The sequence below is a fragment of the Peromyscus maniculatus genome, chromosome 3 (assembly GCF_049852395.1).
Source record: "Peromyscus maniculatus bairdii isolate BWxNUB_F1_BW_parent chromosome 3, HU_Pman_BW_mat_3.1, whole genome shotgun sequence".
Lineage (NCBI taxonomy): Eukaryota > Metazoa > Chordata > Mammalia > Rodentia > Cricetidae > Peromyscus > Peromyscus maniculatus.
The window spans coordinates 137,156,650-137,183,012 of record NC_134854.1 but is presented as its reverse complement, the minus strand read 5'-3'; the positions used below and the strand labels follow the sequence as shown (position 1 = coordinate 137,183,012).

Genomic DNA, 26,363 nt, shown 5'->3' with positions numbered 1-26,363 from the left:
GGATCCTGTGCCTGTGTGCCTCACAAGGGGCCACAAGCCCCCAGGGAACTATTTTGCAAAAAAAACAAAAAACAAAAAACAAAAACAAAAAATGAATGGCCTCTACCTCTATTGTTATTCACAGGGGTGACATTCTGGGGATGTCATATGACCCAGTAACAGAAGGGAAAACAGCTTGGTACTCAAAACACAATTTTCTCTTTTCAACGTTGAAGTAACCTACTGATTATTTTTATGGCATCTTGGAGCCCCCTCCTAGGGAAAGCCCTTGTGATCTGGGTTGTCATTGTCTAATATGATTTCTGTGCTTTGGAAAAAAAAGCTTGATCAAAAGTATCTCCAGGAGGAAAGGGTTCATTTCAGCTTACAGCTTGCAGGGAAGTCGGAGCACGGACTGAAGCAGATGCCATGGAGGAATACTGCTTACTGGCTTGCTCCCTAAGGCTTGCTCAGCTTGTAACACCCAGGACCACCTGCCCAGGGTGTCCCCACCCACAGTGGGCTGGACCCTCCCACATCAATACTAAGAAAATGCCCCCACAGGTTTGTAAAATGGAGGCAGCATTTTTTCCTCAATGGAGGTTCCTTTTTCTCAAATGACTCCAGCTTGTGTCAAATGAACAAAAAAACTAACCAAGACTGTGGTGTGGTGTGTGGTATGTGTGGTGTGGTGTGGTGTGTGTGTGGGGTGTGGGGTGTGGGGTGTGGGGTCGGGGAGCTTTCTAGAGACAAAGGTTCGAGGACGGCCAGAAGGCATGCAGGTGGAGCTGTGGTAAAACCAGCCAGAAGTCCAGCCCCTGCCTGTTTTATGAAGTTAGCGACTGGTTATGCTAAGCAAATGTTTTTCTTAATTGTGGAAGTATGAGAAAAACAATGGAGGGCCCAGGGCTGCCGGGCCGGGGGCGTGTCCACTTCCCCCACCCCAAACATCTCCCGAGAATGACAGCTAAAAATTAAAGCCAGGCTTGGCCTTCTCCGGGTCACGTGCCCTCGCCAGACCCTGCACCAATAGGAAGCGTTTCCCTCCTCCCCCGCCCCTGCCCGTCCCACTGCGGAGCTGGCTGGTGGCAGCACGAGTTTGCCCGGCGCAGCAAAGTGCAGCGCGCCCCCGGAGTGCCCTGTCCGCGGCTCGGATTTTCCCCGAGTTTCCTCTTGGCAGCTCGGGGGTGGGGAGGCCGCGCGTGAGTGTGGACGCGTGTGCGCGCTCGTGGAGTGCTGGAATGGGAGGGAGCCCCGCCGGCTCGGAGTGTTTTGATCCGAGGAGGCTGCCCTTCTGATTCTGTGGCACCCCGAGTCCCCCACCTTCCAAGCTTGCGCGACCGCTCTGTGCCTTCAGGTACGTGTGGCTGTCGGACTGTCGCGTCCCAGTGGCTTTGGGCGTAGGGTTTGGTGACCGGAGGGTGAGGCTGCGAGTGGCCCTCCACCGAGCTGCCGCCGCGTGGGTGCGAACGTGGAGCCTAGACTCCTGGGCGGCTACCGCCCCGCCTGCCCTCGGGCTGCAGGGAGCCGGGTCGGTGTGGGGTCTGAGAAGGTGGCCCGGGTGCCCCGTGTGGCCGACTGAGCGGGCAGGTGACGGGGAGACGGGCACGGAGCGCGGCGGGACGGTGGGGCGGAAGCCTGCTGTGAGCGCGTGGCTGGTTGCGGCGGGCACCTAGACGCGCCCCGGAGTGCCCGCGGGTGTTCGCGCGTGTGCCGGGAAGGTGCGTCCGTGGGGCTCGGGGGGCGTGACGCGGGAGGGATGCTGAGGAACGCCATGTCCACGTGCCCTGCCCCGCAGAAGCAGCTCGGGGGAGCATCGCGTCCCCAGCGACGTTCGGGGCGGGAGCTCTGGATTCGGAGCGCGCGGCGCCGGAGGGTACGCGCCGCTCGTGGCCGTGCAGCGCGGCCCCGCGGGCTCACCTGGGTGCGGCCCCACCTGCCGGGCCCGAGGGGCGTGTCCGGGGCGTGCGTAGGGCGTGGCTATGCCGGCCAGGAGGGGACCCGGCGCGGGCGGGCTGCGCCTCATTCCAGGGATTCCTCGCGCTCCCGAGCGTGCGCGCGTTTGGAGAACCGGGAGGAGAGGAGCGCGTTCCCGAGTCCGCGCGCCCCTGAGCGTGCCCCGCCTCCGTCCCCTGCGCCCCCGGCGGGGCCCGGCCAGCCCCAGGCGCGCAAGCGGTGAGTGCGGGAAACCCTGGCCCAGGTCCGGCGACCGGAGACAGCGACCCGCCGCGGACCGAGAGCGGCTGCTCGTGCTCGCGGATCGGTCCAGCTCCGGCTGACCCGGGTCCCGGTCGCGCGCGCGCGCGCAGGCCCCGAAGCTAGGCACCCGCTGGGTCCCGGCCGCGACGCTTTCCTCACACTTCCTGCCCCCTGCTCAAAACAAGGCTGCGCGCCCTTGCCGGACTGCGCGAGGCCTCCCCGGAAAGCTCCGGTCTTTGCCTTTTTTTGGGTTTTGTTTTGCCTTGCTCAAGAGTCTTGAATTCATCACACGGAGACGTTGAGGTCTTAGGCGAGGATGACAGGACTTGCTGGGGCGGCCTCGTCGTTAGCGCTTTCCTGGCTCTGCGTTCGTCGGTTTCAACGAGATGATTAAAAAGTCGGTTTCACTTTGATCGTTGGTCCCGTTTGTCTGTTCCTTGTGTTTCCTCCTCTGGTTAATAAGAACCAGCAGCCTGGTGTGGGGGAGGTGGGCTGTCTTGGAGTGTTTATCAGAAGCCGCTTTAATTTTTTTTTTTTTTTTTTGAGACAGGATCTCTCTCTTTGTAGTTCTAGCCGGTCTGGAACTCGCTTTGTGGACCAGGCTGGCCTCAAATCCAAAGCGATCCACCTGCCTCTGCCTCTCGAGTGCTGAGACTAAAGGCGTAAGCCACCAGGTCGCGCAGCGCCCTCAATGTGAAAGCTACTACCACTCTAGTTGTGGAGTTTTGACTTTTTTTTCCACCCTAAACCCAAGAAAGTAGGCGCCTGTTTTTTTTCTTCTGGGAACAAGGTCAAAAAACAATACAGGTCCATTTGCAATTTAGGATTTGAAGGTCAGTTTTGCATACCATTCTGGCGTGCCAAACTTTACCTCCTCTTCAGTCTCTGCGGTCATTGTTCCCTGCAGCGGCTAATTAGGAGTCTGCGCATGCCCACGAGGCCAACCGAGTGGGACGTATGGAGACCTCAGGGCTGGGTGGCGCAGAGTCCGAGCTGGTAGTGTCTTCTAGCAAGATCTTGTTTCTCCCGCTCTCCCTTTAAATGATGGATTTATGGGTACTTTTCTCAGAAGTTTCTTACACCCAATATAGTTTGTAAAGCCCCTTTCCTCCGGCGGGGGGCGAGGTTCTAGTTACAGTTAGATTTGGCTGAGAAGCTGTCTTCCTCGCTTTATGTTTTATTTTTATTTATTTGTTTGTTTGTTTGGTTAGTCTTGTGAGACAGGGTTCCTCTGTGTAGCCCTGACTGTCCTGAAGCTCACTCTGTATTCCAGGCTGGCCTCGAACTCAGAGATCCTCTCTGCCTCTGCCTCCTGAGTGCTGGGACAAAAGGTGTGCGCCACCACGCCCAGCATGCTTTGTGTTTGAACTCTGGTTTAACACTTCTGGGCTGTCATCTGCCTTTGCTTTCGATTTGGAAGAGAGAATGTGAACTAATTTTTTTAAATTTAATTTTATTTTACAATATAATTTAGTTCTACATATCAGTCACGGATTCCCTTGTTCTCCCCCAATGAACTAATTTTTTGTATTGACCAAAACACAATACAGTTAGGAAGATAATTCTGCTGTAAATAACCACGTCTGTATGGTGAACGTTGTAGTAAAAACAGCTTCAGCTCATTGTTTCTGGAGACTTGAGTTCAAGTTCTGCCACTTACTGGTTCCGTCCCAGATAAATCTAAATATGCCAAATGATAACCTAACATTCTGTTTTATTTTTTAATTACAAATTTTAAAGATTTATTTTATAAGTTTGGGTGTTTTACCTGCATATATCAGTGTACTTATGCCTGCAGTGCTGTGGAGGCCAGAAGAGGGCTTCATACCCCCTGGAACTGGGGTTACAGATGTTTGAGAGCCACCGTGTGGGTGCTGGCTCCTAACCGCCGAGTTGTCTCTCCAGTGCGCTTTCCTTTCTTCTGTGAGAGACTGACCCTCTATGCCACTGCATCAGAGTTTCGGAATTCCAGGAGAAGCGTGCACTTCCGGCAGATTTTGTATCAGGTTTGGGGAAAGCCTATCATAAGCTTAGTGCCGGTTCCCCAGGTGACTTTGCAGTGACTTGAAGATCACAGCAGTTGCAGACATAGCTCTGAGGGTAAAACTTTCTTCGCCTTTAACTATTCTGTATTGGAAAGTTCCAGTCCTCTGGAGTCAGCCTTGTTACCCACCTCTGGTGACTGCTCAAACAACCCCACAGCGAAGTCTCTGTGTCTCCCTCCTGAGGTTACGTTGTCTGGAGATTATCTGCACAACCTTTTAAAAAAATAAAGTAGGTGAGTTACGACAATAAAAGCTGTCTTGTGGGGCTGGAGATGGTCATGTGGGTGAAGTCTTCAGTAAAGAAGCACGAGGACCCGAGTTCAGATCCCCAGTACCCATTTAAGTCTGGGCATAGGGGCTTGGCTGATCTTGCAGAGGTCTGGGGACAGTTCCCCACACGCACATGGCAACTCACAACCATCACAACTGCAATTCTAGAAGATCGGATGCCCTCTTTTGGCAGTGAGAGACTCTGTCTCCAAACACATTTACTCAGGAGCCGGGAAGGTACCCAAACGTGAAAATGGAACTTTGAATATGATTTTATAAAATACTGTCAGTTGAAAGTTCTGATAACAAAAGCCACACCTGGGAAATGTGAGGGAATTGAGGACAACTGGTGATTTTCAATGTCAGGGTTTTTTTTTATTGCCTGAGATAAGGTGTCGGCGATAGGAGAAACCAGAGAAAGAGAAAAGTATGTGAAAGAACTTTCTGAGGCTTGATATAGTAGTACACACGTGTAATACCAGCAGGTGCCAGAAACTGTCCCCCGGGCTGTGGGTCAAGTTCTAGGCAACCTGGGTAAAGGAGACCCTATCTTAAAAAATAAACAAAAAGTCCCCTCCAGTGTGGTATGTTAGCCATGGGTCATTCATGGTTCTGAGGGGGACCCTTTCTGGAGTTAGTACAGACTGCCGGTTGTAGTTTGGTGGAGGACTGGGTGAATTAGGTGAATGGTGCCAGCTGGTTAGCAGGGGCTTGTCCACCCAAAGAACAAATGGCCATGACAAGAAACTTGGGCAGGGTTGCCAGAACTGGAAAGCACATACTGCCAAGACAGGAAAGTAAGAAGTGTTGACACCAGGGTCAGGAGGCGGAAATCTATGTGGGATATAGTTTAATGGCTCTTTGGCGAAGGAGGAAAACCTTTCAGAACTCCTTTGTGCGTCTTACGCTTCGTGTCTGCCTACAGAGATATAGTCAGTTGCCATTGTTCACATTTGCAGTGTGTGACTGCCTCCCGAAGCAGAGCTTGCACCGTGTGAGGAGGAGGTCGGGCAGGTTTAAGTCTCTCCATGCACACTTCCTAAAGGAGGTTCAACAGGGTAATGCTCAGGCTTGTTCCAGTGCTCACACTGGGTGTGAGCATTTGTGCTTTGGTGTGTCTTGGGGGCGGGGCTGGTGTAAGTACCGTGTTTTCTCCATTTTCATGCTTTTCGTGCTTGGTTTGTTTCAAACAACCTCCAAGCATGATGGTGAAGATGCCTTAGGGCCTTCAGCTAGGGAGACTGTGGTTTGCCGTGTGTGGTGGAAGGAAGAGGAAGTTATGGGTGCCTGGCAGAGCTGGGAGCTGTGAATTCCACGTTAATGAATCCACAGGTATTCAGTAAGATATGTTTAAACAGAAACACACTTGAAACAAGGCTGGATATTGGTCAGTCAGCAAAATGTGTCTAGCAGCTGAAAGGAACCTCACTGAATATTTATAGAGTTTAAATTTTTTAATTTTTATTTATGTGTGTGTGTGTGTGTGTGTGTGTGTGTGTGTGTGTGTGTGTCACATATGTGCAGAGTCCACTGAGGCTAGAAGAGGGTGCTACAGCCCATGGAACTGGAGTTATAAATCATGTGAGCTGCCATGTGGGTGCTGTGAATTGACCCAGGTTCTCTGGGAGAGCATGGAGTCCTCTTCACCGCTGAGCTATCTCTCCAGCCCCCAATTTGTGATGGTTTTACAGAACTTAATTATAGTAAGTTAAGAGAACTAACTGTAGTTACTAATGGCCATGACCAGTGTGTCTAATGATACAGTATATCCTGATTTAGAAGACTTATCTAGAAGCTGGGCGGTGGTGGCGCATGCCTTTAATCCCAGCACTAGGGAGGCAGAGGCAGGTGGATCTCTGTGAGTTTGAGTCCGGCCTGGTCTGCAGAGCAAGTTCCAAGACAGCCAGGGCTGTAACACAGAGAATTCCAGTCTCGAAAAAAAAATCAAACCACAACAAAAAAGACTTATCTAGGTTTTGACAGGCTGGGAGTTAAGGCCAGAAGAGGGCGTGGGATCCCCTGGAGCTGGAGTTACAGGTGATTGTGAGTCATAGAGTTCACTTTTATGTAGGCTGACAACAGTGGGAAAAAATGCTGAGAATTGGTAGTCTGTTAAAAAAAAAAAAGGTCAAGCCTTAAGCTTTTAGACATAGTAGGTCAGTGTGTGCCTGTCACAAGGTTTACTCTCCATGCGTTCCTTGAGAGAGATGAATGAACTTCAACCGGCAGAAAGAATGTAGGCCGGCACCACATCACAGCCTCGCATGGGGTCCTACAGTGTGCTATGCAGCTTTGAGCCTGTGTAGATGGCCTCGATTGGCTCACGGCCTACTTCCTAAGTCTATGCATTTGCACTGTGGAGGCTGAGAAGGAACTGTGTTGTCAGGGCTGAGCATGTAGCTCAGTGTAGAATGGGATCCTAATGTGCTCAGGGCCCTGGATTCTATTCCTAACACTGCAGAAAAAGCAATGATTTTCTGGTGCTAATGGCGCTGTAGTGACTGAGGCGGTTAGACTCCGCATGGTAGCGCCGGTCTACTAATCAACTGGGGTGGTCAGGGTCAGTGAGACGTCATCCCTCCCTTTATGTGGGGCTGAGGAAGGCTGCAGAGTCAAGCCTTGGGCCACTGTGGCACGAGAAGCATGAACACAGTTAAGCAGTACATTTCTTTAGGATTCTGGCCAGAACAATGTTCCTTTGTACCGAAGCCCACTGAGGTCTTCTCTAGCTGGGCAGTGGGGGTAGACAAACGATGGGTCGAGATGAAGTGGCAGGTGCCTGCTTCCTCTTTCTGAAATCCAGTGTGCCCAGTTTGAAGAGTAGGAGGATGAGTCATTCCAGAGGAGACTTGTTTCCTGCGGGGGAGACACAGGGGGGGCCTCAAGCCCTTGCAGGTAGAGGACACACCTGGAGCAGCTGGGTGAGTTCTAGGACCACAGGGGGGTCATAGACGACAGCACTAGCTCTTGATGTGCGTCTGATTGTGGAGGCCAGCAGCTACCTGGAAGATCCCTAACTAGGATTTTAAGTATGTACACACATTTTTAATTCATAGGACATGTAGGGATGTTACCTGTACTTCAGGCATCTGCCCTGATGGATTTTCAGGCATGATGGTGTACAGATACAAGGAGGTGGATGTAAGTCAAAGCTGGCCAAGTCCTTGGTATCCCTGGTGCTTCAAAGGATAGCCATGTGGGTCAGTTGCCCATTCTTGAACATGCCCAAGGATGGAAAGCCGGGGGTATCAAAGGCTCTGCTGTGGATGTTCGTTAGTGGCACTCCTGGGGAAAGAGCAGATTTTAATAGGCTGTCACTCCATGGCTGGGGAGGCAGAGACAGGAAGATGTCTGGCCAGCCAGTTTAGCCAAATCGGCAAGGTCCAGGTTCAGTGGCAAACCCTGTTTCAAAAGGCAGGGTACAGAGGGATTGAGGAGGACACCTGGTGCTGGCTTCATGTGGCTGGTGCATGTGCACACTCATGTGTACATACATGGTCACCACACACATATTTAAAAAAAAAAAAGTAAAAGCAGGAAGGGATGGATGGGGAGAGATTGACTCATGGGTACCAAGTACTCATTGTCTTTAAGGGGTTGTATTAGTTACTGTCCTGTTGCTGTGATAACGTATTACGGCCATGAACAACCTGGGGAAGAAAGGCCTTATGTCGGCTTACAGGTTCAGGATAGAGACTCATGGCAGGGAGGCATGGTGTGGTGGGAGCTGGGAGCTGGCTGATGACATTTTATCCACACACAGGAAGCAGAGAGTACAGTTAAGTGAGGTAAGGCTGCAGACCCTCAAAGTCCACCCCACAGTGATCTTCTGGCCAAGCTTTACCTCCCAAGGATTCCATAATCTCCCCCAAACAGCATAACCAGGACCGGGTGTTCAAACACACAAGCCTATTGGAATGTGTGTGTGTGTGTGTGTGTGTATGCGCACGCTCGCACACTCCGCATTTTTAAAAATTTATTTTTATTTTATGTTCAGTTGGTATTTTGCCTGCATGTATGTCTGTATGAGGGTGTCAGAGGCCCTGAAAGTGGAGTTACAGACAGGTGTGAGCTGCCATGTGGGTGCTGGGAATTGAACCCAGGGTCCTCTGGAAGAGCAGCCAGTGCTTTTAACTGCTGCGCCATCTCTCCTGCCCCTGTGTATACACATCTCTTGTTCAAACCACCACAGGGACAGGGGACCTGGGGAGAAGGTAAGTGGCTGGCCATCCCATTGGCTTTGGACATGCCCTGCAAAGCCTAGCAGACGATGGCATTTCTGTGAATAAATTGGTTTTCTGATACTAGTGCCCTGTCTGTATTGACTTGACAGATGGTAAAAACATATGAAGAAAGAAAAGAAGGAACACAAATGGAACATATTTTTTAGCAAGAAGAACAGAGAGGGTTGGTCTGAGATGTGGCTGTGAAGACATGTATTCCAAGAAGCTGGGTCCTCATGGAGCTGTGATTGTCTGTGATCTCTAGATTTTGGTGACTGTGTGGCCTGTGTCTTAGTTAGGGTTTCTGTTGTTACTATGAAACACCGTGACCAAAAAGCAAGTTGGGGATGAAAACACTTGCTGTTCATCACCAAAGGAAGTCAGGACAGGAACTCACGCAGGGCAGGAACCTGGAGGCGGGAGCTGATGCAGAGGCCATGGAGGAGAGCTGCTTCCTTCTCATGGCCTGCTCAGCCTGCTTTCTTATGGAACCCAGGACCACCAGCCCAGGGATGGGACCACCCACCGTGGGCTAGACCCTCCTCCATGGATTACTAATTGAGAAAATGCTGTACAGCTGGATCTCATGGAAACATTTCCTCAACCGAGGCTCCTTCCTCTCTGATGACTCCAGCTTGTGTCAAGTTGACACAAAACCAGCCAGGACAGCCTGACTCTTGATTTCGGCTTCCTGGTTGACCACAGTGTGGGCTGCTGTGGGTATAAATAAGCTGCTCCCAGACAGGGCGCCCACCGTTCGGTTTTGGTGCTGTCGCATCTGCTCCTGGATAGAAAGAGAGGAGGCCCAGTGAAGTCCTCTAAGCTCTTGATGGCCAAGAAGGCTGTGACCCTGGCAGTACTCACACTTCTGGCCTGTACTATTGTCTCTATTGGAGGAGGGTGAGCTCCTGGCAGGGCAATGGTTTGGACTGCTGATGGAACGGGGCCTGTAGGAATTTGGGGGTACTTAATCATGTGCAGCTGGAAGTTGGGGGACCATCAAGTGTCTCTGGGATAGTTTCTCACATGTGGCCAAGTGATGGAGTGGCAGGAACTTGAGGCAGCCCGACTGTAACTTCTGCTGTCCCCGTCTCCTCCAGTGACCATGCTGGCTAAAGAAGGTTGTTCCAGGCCAACCTACGTAGGGAGATGTAGTCCCTGGTGCTCTTTGGGCAGAGTCCGGCAGCTCTGTACCGCCCATCTGGAACTCTCCTGGGAAACTTCCATGACACGCGCCTTGAATTCTATTCCTTCCCTTGGGAAAAAATAAATCAAATATCCGTCATAATTTTGTTCCCAAGGCAGGTGCTGTTGTCCCCTTGTTGGCTGAAGGGGCACAGATATTTATTTTGGTGAGGAAGGGCAAAATGGCTTTCAGGTTTGTAGTTGAACTTCATGGTAGCGCTGAGAGCTCCCAAGTTTTAATAAGTAGCTTCAGAGTTGGAGACCTCTTCCTTTCTCCATCACAGAAAGCTGACTGGGGACAAGATAATCTTAGGAAAAGAGTGAGGCTGGCAGAGAAAATATATGAACATTGGCTCTCTCTCTCTCTCTCTCTCTCTCTCTCTCTCTCTCTCTCTCTCTCTCACACACACACACACACACACACACACACACACACACACACACACACAGGACACCCATACATGTGTGTTCTGGTTCTGTTCCTCGTGAGTGATGCTTGCATTTGACAATGTAGAAAGTCCCCGGGGCTGTGAGAACGGGCTTGTGTCCCGGTGGTGTCCTATGCTTGTGTCCCGGTGGAGTCCTGGGCTTGTGTCCTGTGCTTGTGTCCCGGTGAAGTCCTGGGCTTGTGTCCTGTGCTTGTGTCCCGGTGGTGTCCTGGGCTTGTGTCCTGTGCTTGTGTCCTGTGCTTGTATCACGGTGGTGTGCTGTTCCTCTCGCTTCAGTCCCAGTCCAGGTGTCAGCGTGGCGCACAGTCTGTATTTGGTTAGTGCTACACTATGTGTCGGAGCAGAACGGCATTCTGGGGCTGCACGTAGACTGCCTTCCGGTTAGCTCTTGAGACTCCTCTGCCATCTGAACCTGGGTTTTGAGAAGGACGGAGAGGAGCCAGGCTGCCACTCCCCTCCTGAAGACGTTGGACTCTCTTCCATGTTGCACCTCCTCTGCTCTTATTCCTGCCACAGGGTGCCATCTTCAGGGAGACCACCCTAGCTCACCCTGTGAAAATAGTGGCTGATGCTTGGCCTGTTTTAGTCATTTTCCTCTTTTTATCATGGGACATTATTTTCTTGTTTTGTTTTTACTCGGTACAGGGACTGAGCCTTGCTCTCCTGCTGACCTACATACCCAGTCCTCATCATCTGTAGGAACATATGCTGTTATTTACAGTTTGCTTAATACACTTGCACATCTATTGACATTTTATTTCCTTTTGGTTCTTGTTTTGGGATAGGGTCTCATGTAACTCAGGTTGGCCTTGAACTCCCAAGTTATCCCCATGTATATGTGGTGGTTGTGGGTATGTGCACATGAGTGCAGATGCCCACAGAGGCCAGAGGTGTTAGACTCTCCAGAAGCTGGAGTTACAGGTGGTTGTGAGCCACCCAGTGTGGGTGCTGGGAACCGAACTCAGGTTCTCTGCAAGTGGATGGAGTACAAACTGCGTCTCCGCAGCCCTGCAGCCCCTGAACGCCCTCAATCTCTTCTTGCTTCGGCCTCCCTGGTGCTGGGATGGACTCCCTTGTAGAGCAATTGCTTCGAAAGCTTATTCTCTGTTTGTCCTTATCTCACGTCCTCCGGTTCCCACAGATGTCCTTTTATTACCAGTCTCAGCTGCTTTCTCCATCAGCCTTTCAGAATCCACCCCAGTCTCTGCAGGGCTTGGCTCATGAAGTGGTTTGGAATTTCACACAAGTGTTTTGTAAACCACCATCACCCTTTGGGAGACGGAGACGATTGAGGTTAGCAGGGTGGCTGGTGGGGTGGGGTAAGGACTAGTCCCCTGCAGAGGGTCCAGCAGCACAGTGACAGCACATGCAAGAAATCTGCTGCTCACCAGTTTGCTTCAAGATTCTCCAAGTGAATTTACCCTAGACAACTTTGTTTTGTTTTCCTGGGCCAGCAAGATGGCTCAGCAGGTACAGGCGCTTGCCATCAAACCTGATGACCTGAGCTCTATTTCTAGGACCTATTTCCAGGAAGGGGAGAACCAACTGTGAGCTGGCTTCTCACTTCCACATATATGCTGTGGTGAGCACCAGGGTGGGAGGTAGGAGAGATAAATAAATGTGAATAGCCATGTAGGTCCTGGGAATCAAACTTCGGTCCTTTGCAAGAGCAGCTAGTGCTCTTGACCACGGAGTCATCTCAAAGCAGTGCTTTGGAAACCCATCCCTGTAGCTTGAGTTCTTAGAGAGTTGGGTGCCACACAGACCACAAGCTCTTTGGAGGCAGCTGCTTGTCTTGGTCCCGTTCCTTCCTTTAACACCAAGTATATACTCGACGATTATCGAGTGAAGTCACACTGCAGGATCAAGAATTGATGCCTCCTTGGAGGCCTGAAGTATTTATATTAGAAAGAGAAGCCCGGCTGGCACAACCGAGTGACCTTCATAGTAGGTTGTAGTAAATGTTTGCTAATACTGAATAAATAATTCTGGGTGTCTTTAAAAAGTGGAGTTTCGGGCTTTCTCCCCTTAGTTCCTGAGTTAATAAACAGTGTTCTCGTGATAATTGAATGTGTTGTTTGTTTATTTGGTGGGATTGTTTTATTCAGAAAGGGAAGTGGGTCAGAACCAGCCTCATTTTTAGGGATTTCTTCTCCCTTTAAGTCTCTTGCAGCCTCTGCTTTTACAGCTCCATCATCTCTATGGGGGCAGTTCACTGGAGTCCAGTGTCAATAAAAGCATGGTGATCTGGGCTGGGGTAAGGTCTGTGTAGCATGCAAGGTTGGGGTTCACTGCACAGGACTGCAAAACAAACAGGTTTATAAAACACTGGTGTGGTACAGAATTCAGCACTAGTGGTCACAGGGTGCATGACACCGGGAAGATCCCTGTTAGAACCCAAGTGCCCTTTAGCTCTCCAGAAGGTTGAGTGTTTCGGGCACACACCGCAGATCGGAGTCTGCGGCTCTCTGGCTGTTCTGAAACCCTCGCTGTCGCTTATTGATTCTCAGCTAGGAAGGCAAAAGCACAAAGTGCTCCAATTATAGTTGTTTCTGCAAAGACTCCTCACTGGCAGAGAGCATCACCACCACCAAACCCTCAGACGGGTGGCAATTCCGTGTTCACAGACAGCCTTTGTTCCCCAGACTAATTTTTTTGGGGTGTGTCTGCACAGGCTCGCCATGAACGGGCATAGACACTTATAAACACTAGTGACGTGGGCGGGAACATTCAGTATCTCTCCTTAGAGCGCCAGCAGAGTTCCTGGGCTCGGCAACTTCCTGACCAGGGCCCTGCTGTCTCTACAAGCAGGAGGAACTTCAATCTAGAAGAGGTATTTGTGGCTGATGGAGGAGTTACTTTGTGGGCTACTAAAATTATTTTCAATTCTCTTTTTGGTGCTGGGCTTGAACCCAGGGCCTTGTGTGTGCCAAGCATGCACTTCAAGCTGTAACCCTAGTACGCTTTTAGCTACCAGAATTCCAGATGAGTCTTGGAAAGTTCTATTTACGTGTGTTTTTTTTCCCCCCACCTATTCTGTTCCCCTGCAGGCTCCCCCAGGAATGGAGACGCCGTTGGATGTATTGTCCAGGGCAGCCTCTCTGGTGCATGCTGACGATGAAAAACGTGAGTCGAGTTATCTATATTTAGTGCCTCCTATGCCAAGTTCTAACTACCTCCTTCTCTGCCTAGTTTCCTGACTGTGTGTTGATAATTTTGGTTGCTTTTCCAAAAAGATAACAGTGTGTTTTCCTCGTGCTCATGTCCAAATTACCAGGGGATGGTTTGTTTGTATTTGTTGCATGCCAGGCAAGTGCCCCACCTCCAAGCCTCATCCCAGATCATGTATTTTAGCTGCCACTTTGGTTGCTGGGGCTTGAACTGCAATTTGTCCTTCTGCAGTCTGATTTTTGAGATCAGTAATGGAGATAATTCTTTCTTGGTTTGAGACAGTGTCACAGTGAGTAACCCTGGCTAGCCTCGGTGGGGGGATTCATTGTGTAGACCAGTCTAGCCCCGAAGTCACAGTGCTGGGAACAAAGGTGTGCACCACCCATGCCTGGTGCTCACTGAGCTTCACGTCCTCGTGGTGTACAATGCTTGCTATTAGCTGTTGGGCCAACTTTTCTAATCCTGGAAATATATATCATCAAGGATGGGAAATGATGCCTGCCCGCCAAGTGCTGTGGAACTGTGATGGGCTCTCATGTGTTGGTGCCAACCTTCGTTCTCACCTCCTGGTGGAGAGCGCCCATGTCAGGCCCTCTCCTAGTCTTGGATGTTATCAAGGGATCTCCGCCTCCAGTCACACAAGGTCATCATTAGAGAAGTGATTGGACAAGATAGCCATCCACCCTGCCCCACCTCCCCAGCCTCTTGCACAATCCCCAGGTATTGAGTTTTTGATCACTGGGGGATGTGACTGAATACCTTGTGATGAGTTGTAATTACCCCTCCCCAGGGAAATGGAAGCTTTGGGATGCTGAGTGTCATTTCCAAGGCCGCAGGGAGAGGCAGCTCTGGTGACAGGATATCATCGGAACTTCAGAAAACTCCTTGGCGTCCTAAGATGGCAGCACATGGGGCTGACTTGAGTAGTTGTCTGGGATGTGTGGCACACTGATGTAGCGGTGGGAAAGTTCCCTCGAGGTAGCAGTTGGCTTTCTGTATGTTAATACCCCAGTCTGGGATCATTTAAGACAGTGAAAATAGGTGTGACCCTTGGTATCCTTGAGTGTGGATCTGGAGAACTTATTATCTTCTTTGCCCTGACTCGGGCCCCTCTCCTCCCAGTTCATGAATCTCAGTTCCAGAATCCTACCCACCTACCTAGGTTCCAAACAAGCAATGATGGTGTAAGGGGGGACCTAACGATGAAGCTCTTGTAGCACTTAGGAACATGTTTTTGTAGAAATTCAAAATGTGTAGAGGAGGTGATGAGTATAGAGGGCAGAGCCACCTTCACAGAAAGAATTACTGCCAAGGGGGAGAGGACATCTTGCTCTCTGCCCACGAGGCCCTGGCCTGGAAGTGTTTGGCAGAATGAGTGAATCACAGGGAAGGTTACAGTGGTCAGACGGTAGACTCGGGAACATTCCTTACCCGTGATGACTCCAGTGGGTTCAGGAATGGGCTGGTGTGCGTCTGTAATCCTCCATGTTCCCCACATGGTTGCAGCTTCTTGAACTCTGGTTTTGCACAGAAGAGGGCAAGTGCAGAGATGTCTGTAGTTGCTCTAACACGTAGACACTCCTTTGTGTATGTGGTCTTAGGGAATGACCCAGGGAGCCTCACATGGGAGGCACGCACTCCGCTGCTAAGATGCACTCAGCCCCTGGCAACATCTTGAGAGGATTTCCTTCTGGTCTTATTCTGTGTGCCAGTATTAGGTTCAAAGGATTCGGGACATAGGCATTGTTAGGATTCTGCCACTCCTCCAGCTGCATGACCGCACATGCACAGTTCAGTAGCTAAGCAAGGGTCTTACGTCATCAGTGCGCTGCGTGACCACACAATCTGCGCATGTGTGGTGTAGCTCTGTGTGGGGAAATCCTTAAAAAGCTGGTCACAGACTCCTCCCTTCTCTTCTGCCCCCCCCCCCTTTACAGGCCTGGTCACTCACTCTCTTCTGTCCCCTCCTCTCCTAATAAAGCTCTGATACTGGGTTTTGTCGTACCTCATGGCCTTCCTCGCATCATAACAAGCATATTTAAAACTAACAGGCATTGCATTTTCTGTGTCTATCCACTACAGCAGTGGTGTATCTATTGTGAGTGCGTGAGAGTTCACAGAGACACAGTTGACCTGACGCCGACATCTCTCACTAGACTTCTTAGACTTATCTGGACCCGCCCAGCCCGCCCGACTCAGCTTACTCTGCCCTAGATTAATTCTATTTTAGCTTTTGTTATAAATTGCTCTTACACTTTAGGGGTGATTAACATTCTCCCCAACACTTTTAAAAAGCCTGTGTGTGTGTATAATCTGATTTGGGTGTCTCATTACGAACACAGAACTGTTTCTTGAGATCAGCTTCTCAGTACATCTCGGTGACCCAAATGAGTCTCTCCACTTTTCTTCAGCTCCTGGAGAACCAAAAACTTGGGGCATTTTGGAGGGTATGATTGTTCTAGCATTTGGGAGCGAATGGAAGGCCTTGTGGTAGCTGATAGCCTTAAGGTTCCATGAGGTCATCCAGCAGAGAATAAAGGCAATATCTGAGGACACCAGCGAATGTAAGTGGAGAAAGGGAGGTTTTGTGGTAACACAAGCTTATCTGGGCATCCTAGAAGGAATAAATTTACCCAAAATAATCATTCTACCACTCATGAGACTTTGGTCAAGTCCATGAGCCACCAGGGCACAGCTGGAATGTATCCAGTGAAAATACAACTTGATGCTGCCATTCTTATTCTCTTTGTCTGGGAGAAACTCCCCTTGTGGGGGTTGTTCATGCTGAGGTTGGTGTCCGCAACTTTCTTCAACTTTTACTCACTTAGTAGTTAAAAAAAAAGCGCCCCCCCAAAAAAAAATGGTGATCAAAATAGGGACGAGATCCCTGACATATTGAATAATAATACCTTTGTGTCTTTATATTTGCCCGCGTGGATGTTTGTATATGTGTGGGTATGGGGGTGCCATGGCTCACGAGTGAAGGTCAGGGGGCGACTTTGTGGTATCATTTCTCCTCTTCTACCATATGGGTTCTGAGGATTGAGCCAGATTTGTCAGGCTTGATGGCAAGTGTCTTTGCCCACTGTATTAGTTACTTTCCTATTGCTGTGATAAAACACCATGACCAAGGGAGCTTACAGAAGAAAGAATTTATTGGGCTTATGTTGCCAGCAGGTTAGAGTCCATAATGGTGGGTACAGCCTGGCAACAGGCTGCAGGCCATGGCAGCAGGAATAGGAAGCCGAGAGCTCACATGCTGAACCACAGTTCAGAAGTAGAGTGTGTTAACTTGAAACAGGCAAGACTAAACGCAGAGTCCGCTCCCAGTGACGGGTTTCCTTCAGCAAGGCCACACCTCCTCAACCTCCCCAAACAGTGCCACCAACTGGAGGCCACCTACTTTGTTGTCTTTTATACTATACCCCATCTTATTGTGATGTTTACAAAAACATTTTTGACATGTTTTTCTTGTATATCCTAGAGTATGAGATTTTATAGCTGGTTTGTATGCTTTGGTCGAAATCTTTTGGGTAACCGTTTTCAGAGAAGTCTGCACCTGTGTTCTGGGGTACATCTTTCTCTCTGAGTGAATCTCTCACTTAACCCTTAGGCTTAAGCATGTCTTAAAATCTTTTAATACACCCATCTCCACTTTAAAAACAAAGATCTTTTTTGGTAGTTATTGAGATGGTGTCTAGGCTGGCCTTAGACTTCTGGGCTCAAGTGATCCTCCTCCTGCCTCAGTCTCCCAAGTGGCCAGTGGTACCGTTCTATCTAAGTCAAGTGATTTAAAAATATGGCTTTATTTATTTTTAAGATTTATTTTTACTATTTTTATATATCTGCATATGTGTATGCTGTGTGAGTGAATGCCACTTGGGTGCAGGTGGCCAGAAGAGGGTGTCAGATCCCCTGGAGCTGGAGTTACAGGCAATTGTGAGTTTCTTGATGAGAGTCCTGGGAACTGACCTCTAGTCCTCTGGAAGAGCAGCGAGTGCTGTTAATGACTGAGCCATCTCATCAGCCCTTGGGGAAAAGCTTTATTTTAGGGGTTTGTGGGGAGGGGTCCACGTGAAGAACAGCATGGGAGGGCGCAGCATTGCACACCTGTTTCATACCTGCTCTGCTGGCTCCTTCTTTGGCAGAGGCCCTTGAAAGGTGACTGATGGATGAAGCGTAAGTGACCATAGCCCTTCCCGATAAGGAATTCTGAGGAGTCCAAGCTTTCATTTGTAAGAAGGAGATTGGCACCCAGCTGTGTGGAACATTTTCATCTCTCTAGGTTGATGTTTATTTTGCCTAAAAATTAAAGAAGTAGAATGTGATGGAACACACCTTTAATCCCAGCACTTGGGAGGCAGAGGCAGGTGGATCTCTGTGAGTTTGAGGCCAGCCTGGTCTACATAGTGAGTTCCAGGATAGCCAGGGTTACATAGTAAGACCCTGTCACAAACAAACAAACAAACAAACAAACAAACAAACAAACAAAAACACAGGAGAAAATAGCAGATTCTGTCCCAGTGAAAATGCGCTCACATCATTTTCTCAGCATGAGAGACTGTGACGGTTTGTTTCGGCCCCCACATCAAACCAGCCTGTGCAGGGCTGGTGTTTGCTGCCCCCTCCTCTGCTTTCCCCTTGTTATCTTGCCTTTCCTCAACACCTAACGTTGTGGTTTTTGGACAGTGTGAAGATGGTACCTAGTGCGAAAGCAGTTCGTGTCATGCTTGACCTCGGGCCCTTGCGTGGATCTGATCCCTGAAGCTCTGGAGAGAGCCCCACACTCTGACTGCACGGTGCGGTCCTGTTAAGGCCCAGCGTGACGGCCCACAGTTGGAGCAACCTTGATGGCATCTCTCTGCTTTGAGATAAACTTCTTCCTCTTATGTGCGAGGAGGATTGACCAGCATGTGGGCTGTGGAATTGCAACTAACTGGGGTACTTGTCCCAACAGAAGTGGACCGTGAAATAAGGGGGACAGATTGATCAGGAAGCCCCTCTCCGGAAAGTGGTCACTGTCTGTGTCCCTGTAGTTTACAGATTCCCGGTTTCATTAACTTGTACTTCAGAAAAGCAAGATCTCCAAATAGTTTGTTATAAGATCTCCTTATAACGAAAGACTCGGATCCCGAGAGTGTATGGATTGGAACCTCCGCCTGCCGAGGGCTAGTTCCCTCTGCCTGTCCCAAGCATAAACATGCACCATTTGGTGCATATGTCAGACACTTAAACGTTTATTGGCAATAAAATAGCCACTGGCATGGCTTCTCTCTGAGGAATTGGTTCATTTGGCACCAGTGAAACCGACTTATGATGGTCATTGTTGTAGTTGAAATGTACAGTTTCCGAACCCCACCCCACCCCGTTGTAGTTGATAGCACACTGTAGTTCAGAAAGCATTTTCTTTTGATTCTTACAGCAAGAACTTGCAAACGGCTATCTTAGAAATACCAGAAAGTTAAGCTTGAAGAAGCTAGATGCCTAATTGAAGATTAAAACAAACAAAAAAGAAACATGGATGGAGCTTGCAAAACTCAAGATGATCTCTCCCTAACAAGCAGTCCTTGAGGAACAGCTATTAGCTGGGTGTGTTAATCCCCAGTACTTGGGAGGCGGAGGCAGGAGGATCAGGAGCTGAAGGTCATCATCCTTGGCTACAGAGCAAGTGTGAGCTGGTCTCAAACAGAACAACTGATAGATGAGGTTAACCACTACTGAGTACTGCGGAGCTCTTCAGGATTGAGTGTCGCAGGGTGCAGAGGAGTCCTCTCTTGGTCTCTTTTATTTTTTAAAATTGTTTATTTATTTACTTCTTTTTCTTTTTTTCGACAGTCCTAGCTGTCCCAGAACTCTACTTTGTAGATCAAGGTGTCCTCAAACTCACCTGCCTCTGCCTCTAAAGTATTGGGAATTAGCACACCCAGCTAATAGCTGCTCTTGAAGGACTGCATGTTAGGGAGAGATCATGTTGAGTGCTGGGATTAAAAGGCGTGTGCCTCCTCCACCCTGTTTGGTCTCGTTTATTTTTTGATGGTGCCTGGAGCATGAAAGGCACACGCTGCCATCACTGAATACCCTCTACCACCAAGCTTCCTTTTGCTTCTTAATGTAAACACAGGGGATGAGGTTGTGTTCTGAGCTTGCTTCAAGCTCCTTTCAGTGTGTGGGCAGTTACCCTAATCAGATTTGCATCCCAGGCTAGGCATTTAATCAGAAGGGCTTCCCTCCAGAGGCAGCTATTTAAAATCTGCTGTTTTTATAGTTTCATATCAGATCAGATTAGCATAATGAGTGTTAGAAATGGATCTGTGCTCTGGAAAAATAAAGTGGCTTGTTAATTAGCATAATGGATGTAGAAAATGGCATTGAATAGCTCTTCAGACACTTGAGGCCGGGTTATGTTTCCCTTAGATGAATATTCCTCAACCTTTTGGAAACTCATGTTTTTCTTTACTACACACACACAAAATGTTACAGTCTATTTTCATGTCATTTGCAATTCAAATTAAAATATCAGAGCCAAGAATCCATGGAAGAAGGACTTGATTTTTTTTTTTCAATACACTTCCTTATTTTATGTTGTGTGTATGAGTGTTTTGCCTGCATGTATGTGTGGGTACCACGTGCATACCTGATGCCCACCGAGGCCAGAAGGATCACCTGGAGCTGGGATTACAAATGGTGTGAGCCACCATTTGGGTGCTGCGAACTGAACCTGGTTCCTCCAGAAGAGCAGCCAGTGCTCTTAACCACTGAGCCATCTCTCCAGCCCACGTCCCCATCTCGAGTGAAGGATTTTTTTTTTCTGTTTTGTTGGCTGCTTTCCTTCTCCTGGTCCTTCCCTCTGCGTTGTGAGGATCCTCTGCCTTAATCAGATCTGATGAAGCATCTCTGGCACACACACTCTGCTGTCTTTGATGTGTCTTCTCCACCAGCCCTGGTTTGTCAGTGTCCCCCTGCAGAACTCTGACTGGAAGTGCTTTTTATGTGCAGCCTAGTGAGCACAGTGTGCCCAAGACCTTCTTGGCTTTTAAATCACCATGGGGGCAGGCTGGTGTTCTTACAGCAAGGTGGCCCTCCTCAGCTGCAACCCAGCAGGGCTAGTTCAAGAGCCTTCTGCATGCCGGGTGGTGGCGGCGCATGCCTTTAGTCCCAGCACTTGGGAGGCACAGGCAGGCGGATCTCTGTGAGTTCGAGGCCAGCCTGTCTCGAAAAACAAAACAAAAAAGCCTTCTGCCTGTGTCTCAGTTACAGCTCTAGAGAGCTCAGGCCAGCCGTGGTGGGGGTATTTACACAATGGCCAGTGCCCGGGGCTTAATTTCCTTTCCCTTTGTAGAAACTGTTTATTTTTTAATTGATTTTATTTATTTCATTTGCCAGCACACACCAGCTCCAGCCAATTGCTCTTCCCGTGGGTTGTGGGGCTAGCATTGTCAAATTTTGTAATTGTTGTGGAAAAAACAGCTTTTACGCAACTTTTTATGAAAAGTTTATGCTAATTTCACAAGTTTTAGAGTTTAGTGAGTTCTTTAGCCAGACTGGACTTTGTAAATGGCTTCTGGTCTAGTGACAGAAGGCAACGGTAGGATTTTTCCCACTTTGAAGGACTGGGGACCAGCCTAGGACCTCACCCGTGACGCATGTGTGCGACCTCCGGGCTGTGCCCTCAGTCCTGGCAGAGTTCTCTTTGCAGCTCCCTCTTTTTTTTTTTTTTTTTTTTTTTTTTTTTTGAGACAGGGTTTTACTGTGTAGCTGCGGATGGCCCGGAAAGCTTTATGTTGCCCAGGCTGACCTTGAATTCCCAGATCCACCTGCCTCTGCTGAGACTAAAAGCAAGTGCACCATGCCCAGCCTTCCTGCACCCTCCCCACTCCAGGTGTGAGTGACAGATTTTTTTTTTTCCTTTTTTTTAAGACAGGGTTTCTCTGTGTAACAGCCCTGGCTGTCCTGGAACTCCCTCTGTGGACCAGGCGGGCCAAACTTAGAGATCTACCTGCCTCTGCCTCCTGAGTGCTGGGATTAAAGATGTCTGCCGGGCTCCTTGGGTAGCAGATCTTTAAGCACAGAAGGAAAGTGATCCGCACCTTGATCCCTCTCACAGCTTTGTCATTGTCTCAGTGAGGAAGTCCATTAAAAAACTTGAACATTTGTGTATCTGTGTGTCTATGTAAATGTGTATGGGTGCGTGTGTGCCATGGTATTAGTGTGGAGGTCAGGACAGCTCGCAGGGTGCGCTCGCTCTCTCCTTCCACCGTGTGGGTTCTGGGGATTGAACTCAGGTTGTCAGGCCTGGCAGGAAGCACCTTTACCCATGCTTCAGAGGTTTTTTTATTCTTTTTTTTTTTTTTTTTTTTTTTTGAGAATTTCATACATGACTACATTTTTAAAAGTAAGTTCTTTCTTCCTGTGTAGTTCAAGCTGGCCCCAGCTCATCTCCTTGAGTGCACAGATTTCAGGTGGTCACTAGCTCCTCAGACTTGGAATTTAATTTTGCTGTGTGCATATCTTTCCTCTCCTTTCAGGTTTTTCTTTTGCTAAAAGGCTAAATAAAGCTGCATCCCTTCCCATCTTTCCCGTTTTTAGAGATGAATGTCATGGGCTTACAGAATTCTCGTTGCCTGAGCATTTGATGTAGGTGTAATGTGTAGCAATATTACGTTAGCATTCACACGCTCAGAGAAATTGAATTAAGTGTGAACAATCAAACCAGCGCCTCTTGCTTGGGTTTAGATTTCAGTGGCCGTTTTATTGAATCTAACTCTCGGTTCCTTGTAAATGAAATGGATAAATCTTTGCCTTTCCAATTGGATAAAGGGCTCATGCTCCTTTCGCCCTGCTTTTCTCAGCAAGCCTTCTGTGGAGTGTTTCTTCCTTTGTTAAAATGTTGTTTACATGTCTCTTATTTCAGAGAACTTATCTCGCTAATTAGACTGTAGTCCATTTTTTAAGAAAGTAATTGAATGCAAGATAAATTTATTTTTTCTTTTTCTTTTTTTCTTTCTTCCTTTTTTTCTTTTTTTTGAGACAGTTTTGGTGCCTGTCCTGGATCTCACTCTGTAGACCAGGCTGGCCTCGAACTCAGAGATCCGCCTGGTTCTGCCTCCTGAGTGCTGGGAATAAAGGCGTGCACCACCACTGCCCGGCAAGATAAATTCCTTGATTTTTTTTTTTTGTGTGTGTGTCTGTGTGTATTGTGTACTTGAGTGTAATTCTCACAGAGGCCAGAAGTGGGCATTAGATCCCCTGGAGCTGGAGTTATAGGCCATTGTGAACCACTTGACACTGGTGTTGAGAACTGAATTTGGGTCCTTGAGCCTTCTCTCTAATCCATGTAGTTCAGTTTTTGAGATCAAGTCTTGAAAGGTAGCCCAGGCTGGCCTTCAGTGCTCCCTGCCTCCTGGCAGGCTGTACAACCATGCTAGACTCTGTCCTTGACATTTGTTTTTTTTTTTTTTTTGGCTGACTTTGCCGGCTGCTGAGATTGCAGGTACACAGCACTGCACCCAGCTTGTATTGACCTTTAGAATAAATTCCACTGAGCATGAAAGCTGTAACCTGGGGCATCTAGAGGAAAGACTTTGTAGTTCTGGAGAGAGGAGCCTGCTTATCTCTTGAATAAAGCAATTTGAATTAGAAAGGACTATCTCCTTGGGAATTCTAGAAGGCAAACTTAATTCTGAATCCATAGGTATGCCTTTGTCAGAAGTCCTTTAGAATAACAAAAAAGGGATATTTATTAAAAACAAATCGACAACATCGGCATCAACCGGTGCTGGAAAATTAAGAAGGGGCTGCTTTCCTGCCAGAGGGGAAGCAGGTGAGTTAAGATGGACACAGCAAAATTAAAAACAAAATTGTAACTTGAAACGGCTCCTAGGGAGGGAAGGTTAAAGCCTGAGTTCTTTGGGTTGTGTGGCCGCTCAGGGGTTAGAACTCAGGGCCTTGTGCATGCTGGACTAGCACTCCAGCCTGCTGTGCCCAGCTCCTGTTCCTCTTCCTTATACCTAAAACAAATCTAGCCTTTGGCCATCTCTGTCCCCCCAACTTTTTTCCTTTGAGATCGGGTCTTACTAGGAGCCCTTGACTGGCCTGGAACTTTTTTATGTAGACCAGGCTGTCCTTGAACTTCAGAGATCCCTTTATTAAAAACCTCAACACTGGTTCCTGGGACTGCGTGGTACTAAGATGAACATATTAAAAGTATGTATTAAAGCATTATCTTTCCTTCCTAGTCATTTTTTCCCCCTTCAGAGTGAAAAATAGGATGTTCTGACGAATTGAGATCTGAGTCATAGTTTTCCTGATGAATGAAAGCCAAGAGGAGCCCTGTTCTTGAGCAGTAAACTCCTGATACCAGTTCATTGTTGAACTGTGTGGTGCACAGCTTTAATCCCAGCAAGAGGGAGACAGAGGCAGGTGGAGCTCTATAGCTAGAGTTTTCCTGCCTTGCCCACAGTCAGGACAAATCTTTGTCACCCGCCCACAGCCCCACAGCCCACAGTCCCACAGCCGCTCAGACCCAACCAAGTAAACATAGAGACTTATATTGCTTACAAACTGTATGGCCGTGGCAGGCTTCTTGCTAACTGTTCTTATAGCTTAAATTAATCCATTTCCATAAATCTATGCCTTGCCACGTGGCTGGTGGCTTACCGGTGTCTTCACATGCTGCTGGTCATGGCAGCGGCTGGCAGTGTCTCTCTCCTCAGCCTTCCGCTTCCCAGAATTCTCCTCTCTCCTTGTCCCACCTACTTCCTGCCTGGCCACTGGCCAATCAGTATTTTTTTTTTTTTTTTTTTTTTTTTGGTTTTTTTCGAGACAGGGTTTCTCTGTGTAGCTTTGCGCCTTTCCTGGAGCTCACTTGGTAGCCCAGGCTGGCCTCGAACTCACAAAGATCCGCCTGCCTCTGCCTCCCAAGTGCTGGGATTAAAGGCGTGCGCCACCACGCCCGGCCCCAATCAGTATTTTATTTATTGACCAATCAGAGCAATTTGACATACAGACCATCCCACAGCAGAGCTCTGTGAGTTTAAGCCCAGCCTGATCTACTAGGCTAGCTCCAGACCAGCCAGGGCTACACAGAGAGACCTTGTCTCAAGAAACAAACAAACAAAAAATAACAAAGCAAATCAAAAAAGACCTTAAAAAAATATTCTGGTGGTATGACACTGATTCTGCCAAAAAAGCAGAAAATCTGTAATTCTGTGAAGGGTAAGATCAGAAGTCCTCTTTCCCCTGTTTTAAAACAGTAATGGATTAATATAAAACGATCACGTTTTAACTTACTTCATGAGCTTCATTTAGCATCGTGGCTTACTAATCTCCTTTTGTTGAATAAGGGGCTTACAGTTAGTGACTTCGTTCTGCTTAGTTGTTTCATAATTTCAGAAACAAAATTCTCAAGTAAAAGAATATTATTAATTATTACTTGAGGAGCACAAATGTAGATTTAAGAAACGACTTTGAGAATGGGAGGGACTCCAAGAGAAAAGATCTAGTAGCCCAGGCTGGCCTTGAAGTCCCTGTGTAGCCAAGGATGACCTTGAATTTCCAACTACCCTGGATGTAAGCACACCTAGTGTGGTTCTGTTTTCTAAGATTTATTTATTTTATCTGTGTGGGTGTCTTGCCTGCGTGTGTGTCTGTGTACCACAGGCATGCGGGTGCCTGCAGAGGTCAGAGGTAGGCGTCAGGTCTCCTGAAACTAGAGTTTACCGATGGTTGTGAGCCCTCATGTGGGTGCTGGGAACTGAACCTGGGTCCTCTGCAAGAACAACCAGGGCTCTTAACCAACGAGCCGTCTCTCCAGCTTCTACACCTGGTTTAACGCAACACTGGAGACCCAGTCCAGCATGCCAGGCAGGCGTTGTACCGACGGAGCTACATGAGCATTGTCAGTATTTCGAACTGTTTCTTTTTGTTGTCGTGTGTGTGTGTGTGTGTGTGTGTGTGTGTGTGCGTTTGTGTGGGAGCATGTGCCTGTGAATGCAGGAGTAGGTGGAGGCCAGGCGGGCGGCCTGGATCCCCTGCAGATAGAGTCACAGGTGAGCCTCTGCCATGGGAGCAGGGAATTGAACTCTGGCCCTCTCTGCAAGAGTGGTTCGCGCTCTGAGCTGTTGAGTCGCCACTCCAGTTCCCCCAAGACTTTTATTACCAGCTATTTTTATATCTTTCTAGAAGGTTTGTACCAATTTACTGTGTCATCGAGGTCATGTGTTTATATTAATGTCCCCTGTGGTGGATATTAGACCGGTTGTCTTTTTTTTTTTTTTTTGAGAATTTGTGACTCACTAGATAAAACGTTAAACTTCTGTGCCTTGCTCTTGTTCTTTGGTTGTTAGTGCAGGTGAATGGCCTGGGGGTGTTGTAAAGGGGTTTTTTGTTGTTTAAACCTATAGGGGTTTTGAGTTGTTCGCATTCATTGTCTGTGGGTTTTACAGCCGCAGGAGAAGTGTAGCTAAGAGAAAGAGTGAAGAGGAGCCCAAAGCAGAACTGGGGAGACAGAAGCAGGTCTGTGAGTTTGAGGTCAGCCTGGCTACATAGTGAGTCCTAGGTTATCAATCCGTTGGTTCTGTTTCCTTGGCCTGCCCTCCAGTCTGTCTCCTCCCATCATCATTTTTTCTTTTTAAAGCTATTGAATCCACTCAGCTCTGCCAGTATGTGTATGGGAAAGTAGTTTTGTTTTGTTTGTTTGTTTGTTTTTGAAACATGGTCTTTATCTAGCCCTGGCTGGACTGGAACTCAGAGATCCACCTGCCTCTGCCTCCCCAGTATTGGGATTAAAGGCATGTGCTACCATGCCCAGTGGGAAAGTATATACTATGGTGTGGTGTGGGAGT

General features: G+C 48.5%; 1 protein-coding gene across 2 annotated transcripts in view; it reads left to right on the top strand.

The window, feature by feature from the left end:
• Positions 1-1,087: 1,087 nt before the first annotated feature.
• The window catches only part of Vgll4 (vestigial like family member 4), a 118,146-nt gene continuing 92,870 nt past the window's right edge, over positions 1,088-26,363 (top strand). The window contains exons 1-2 of one of the 2 annotated variants that reach the window (XM_015997244.3): positions 1,088-1,336; positions 13,401-13,476. In XM_015997244.3, coding sequence (XP_015852730.1) covers positions 13,413-13,476 — 64 coding nt within the window. In that variant the 5' untranslated portion in view covers positions 1,088-1,336; positions 13,401-13,412. Of the gene's footprint in view, positions 1,337-2,015; positions 2,155-13,400; positions 13,477-26,363 lie in introns of those variants that run through there. The other variant, XM_006978517.4, reaches the window with a different exon arrangement.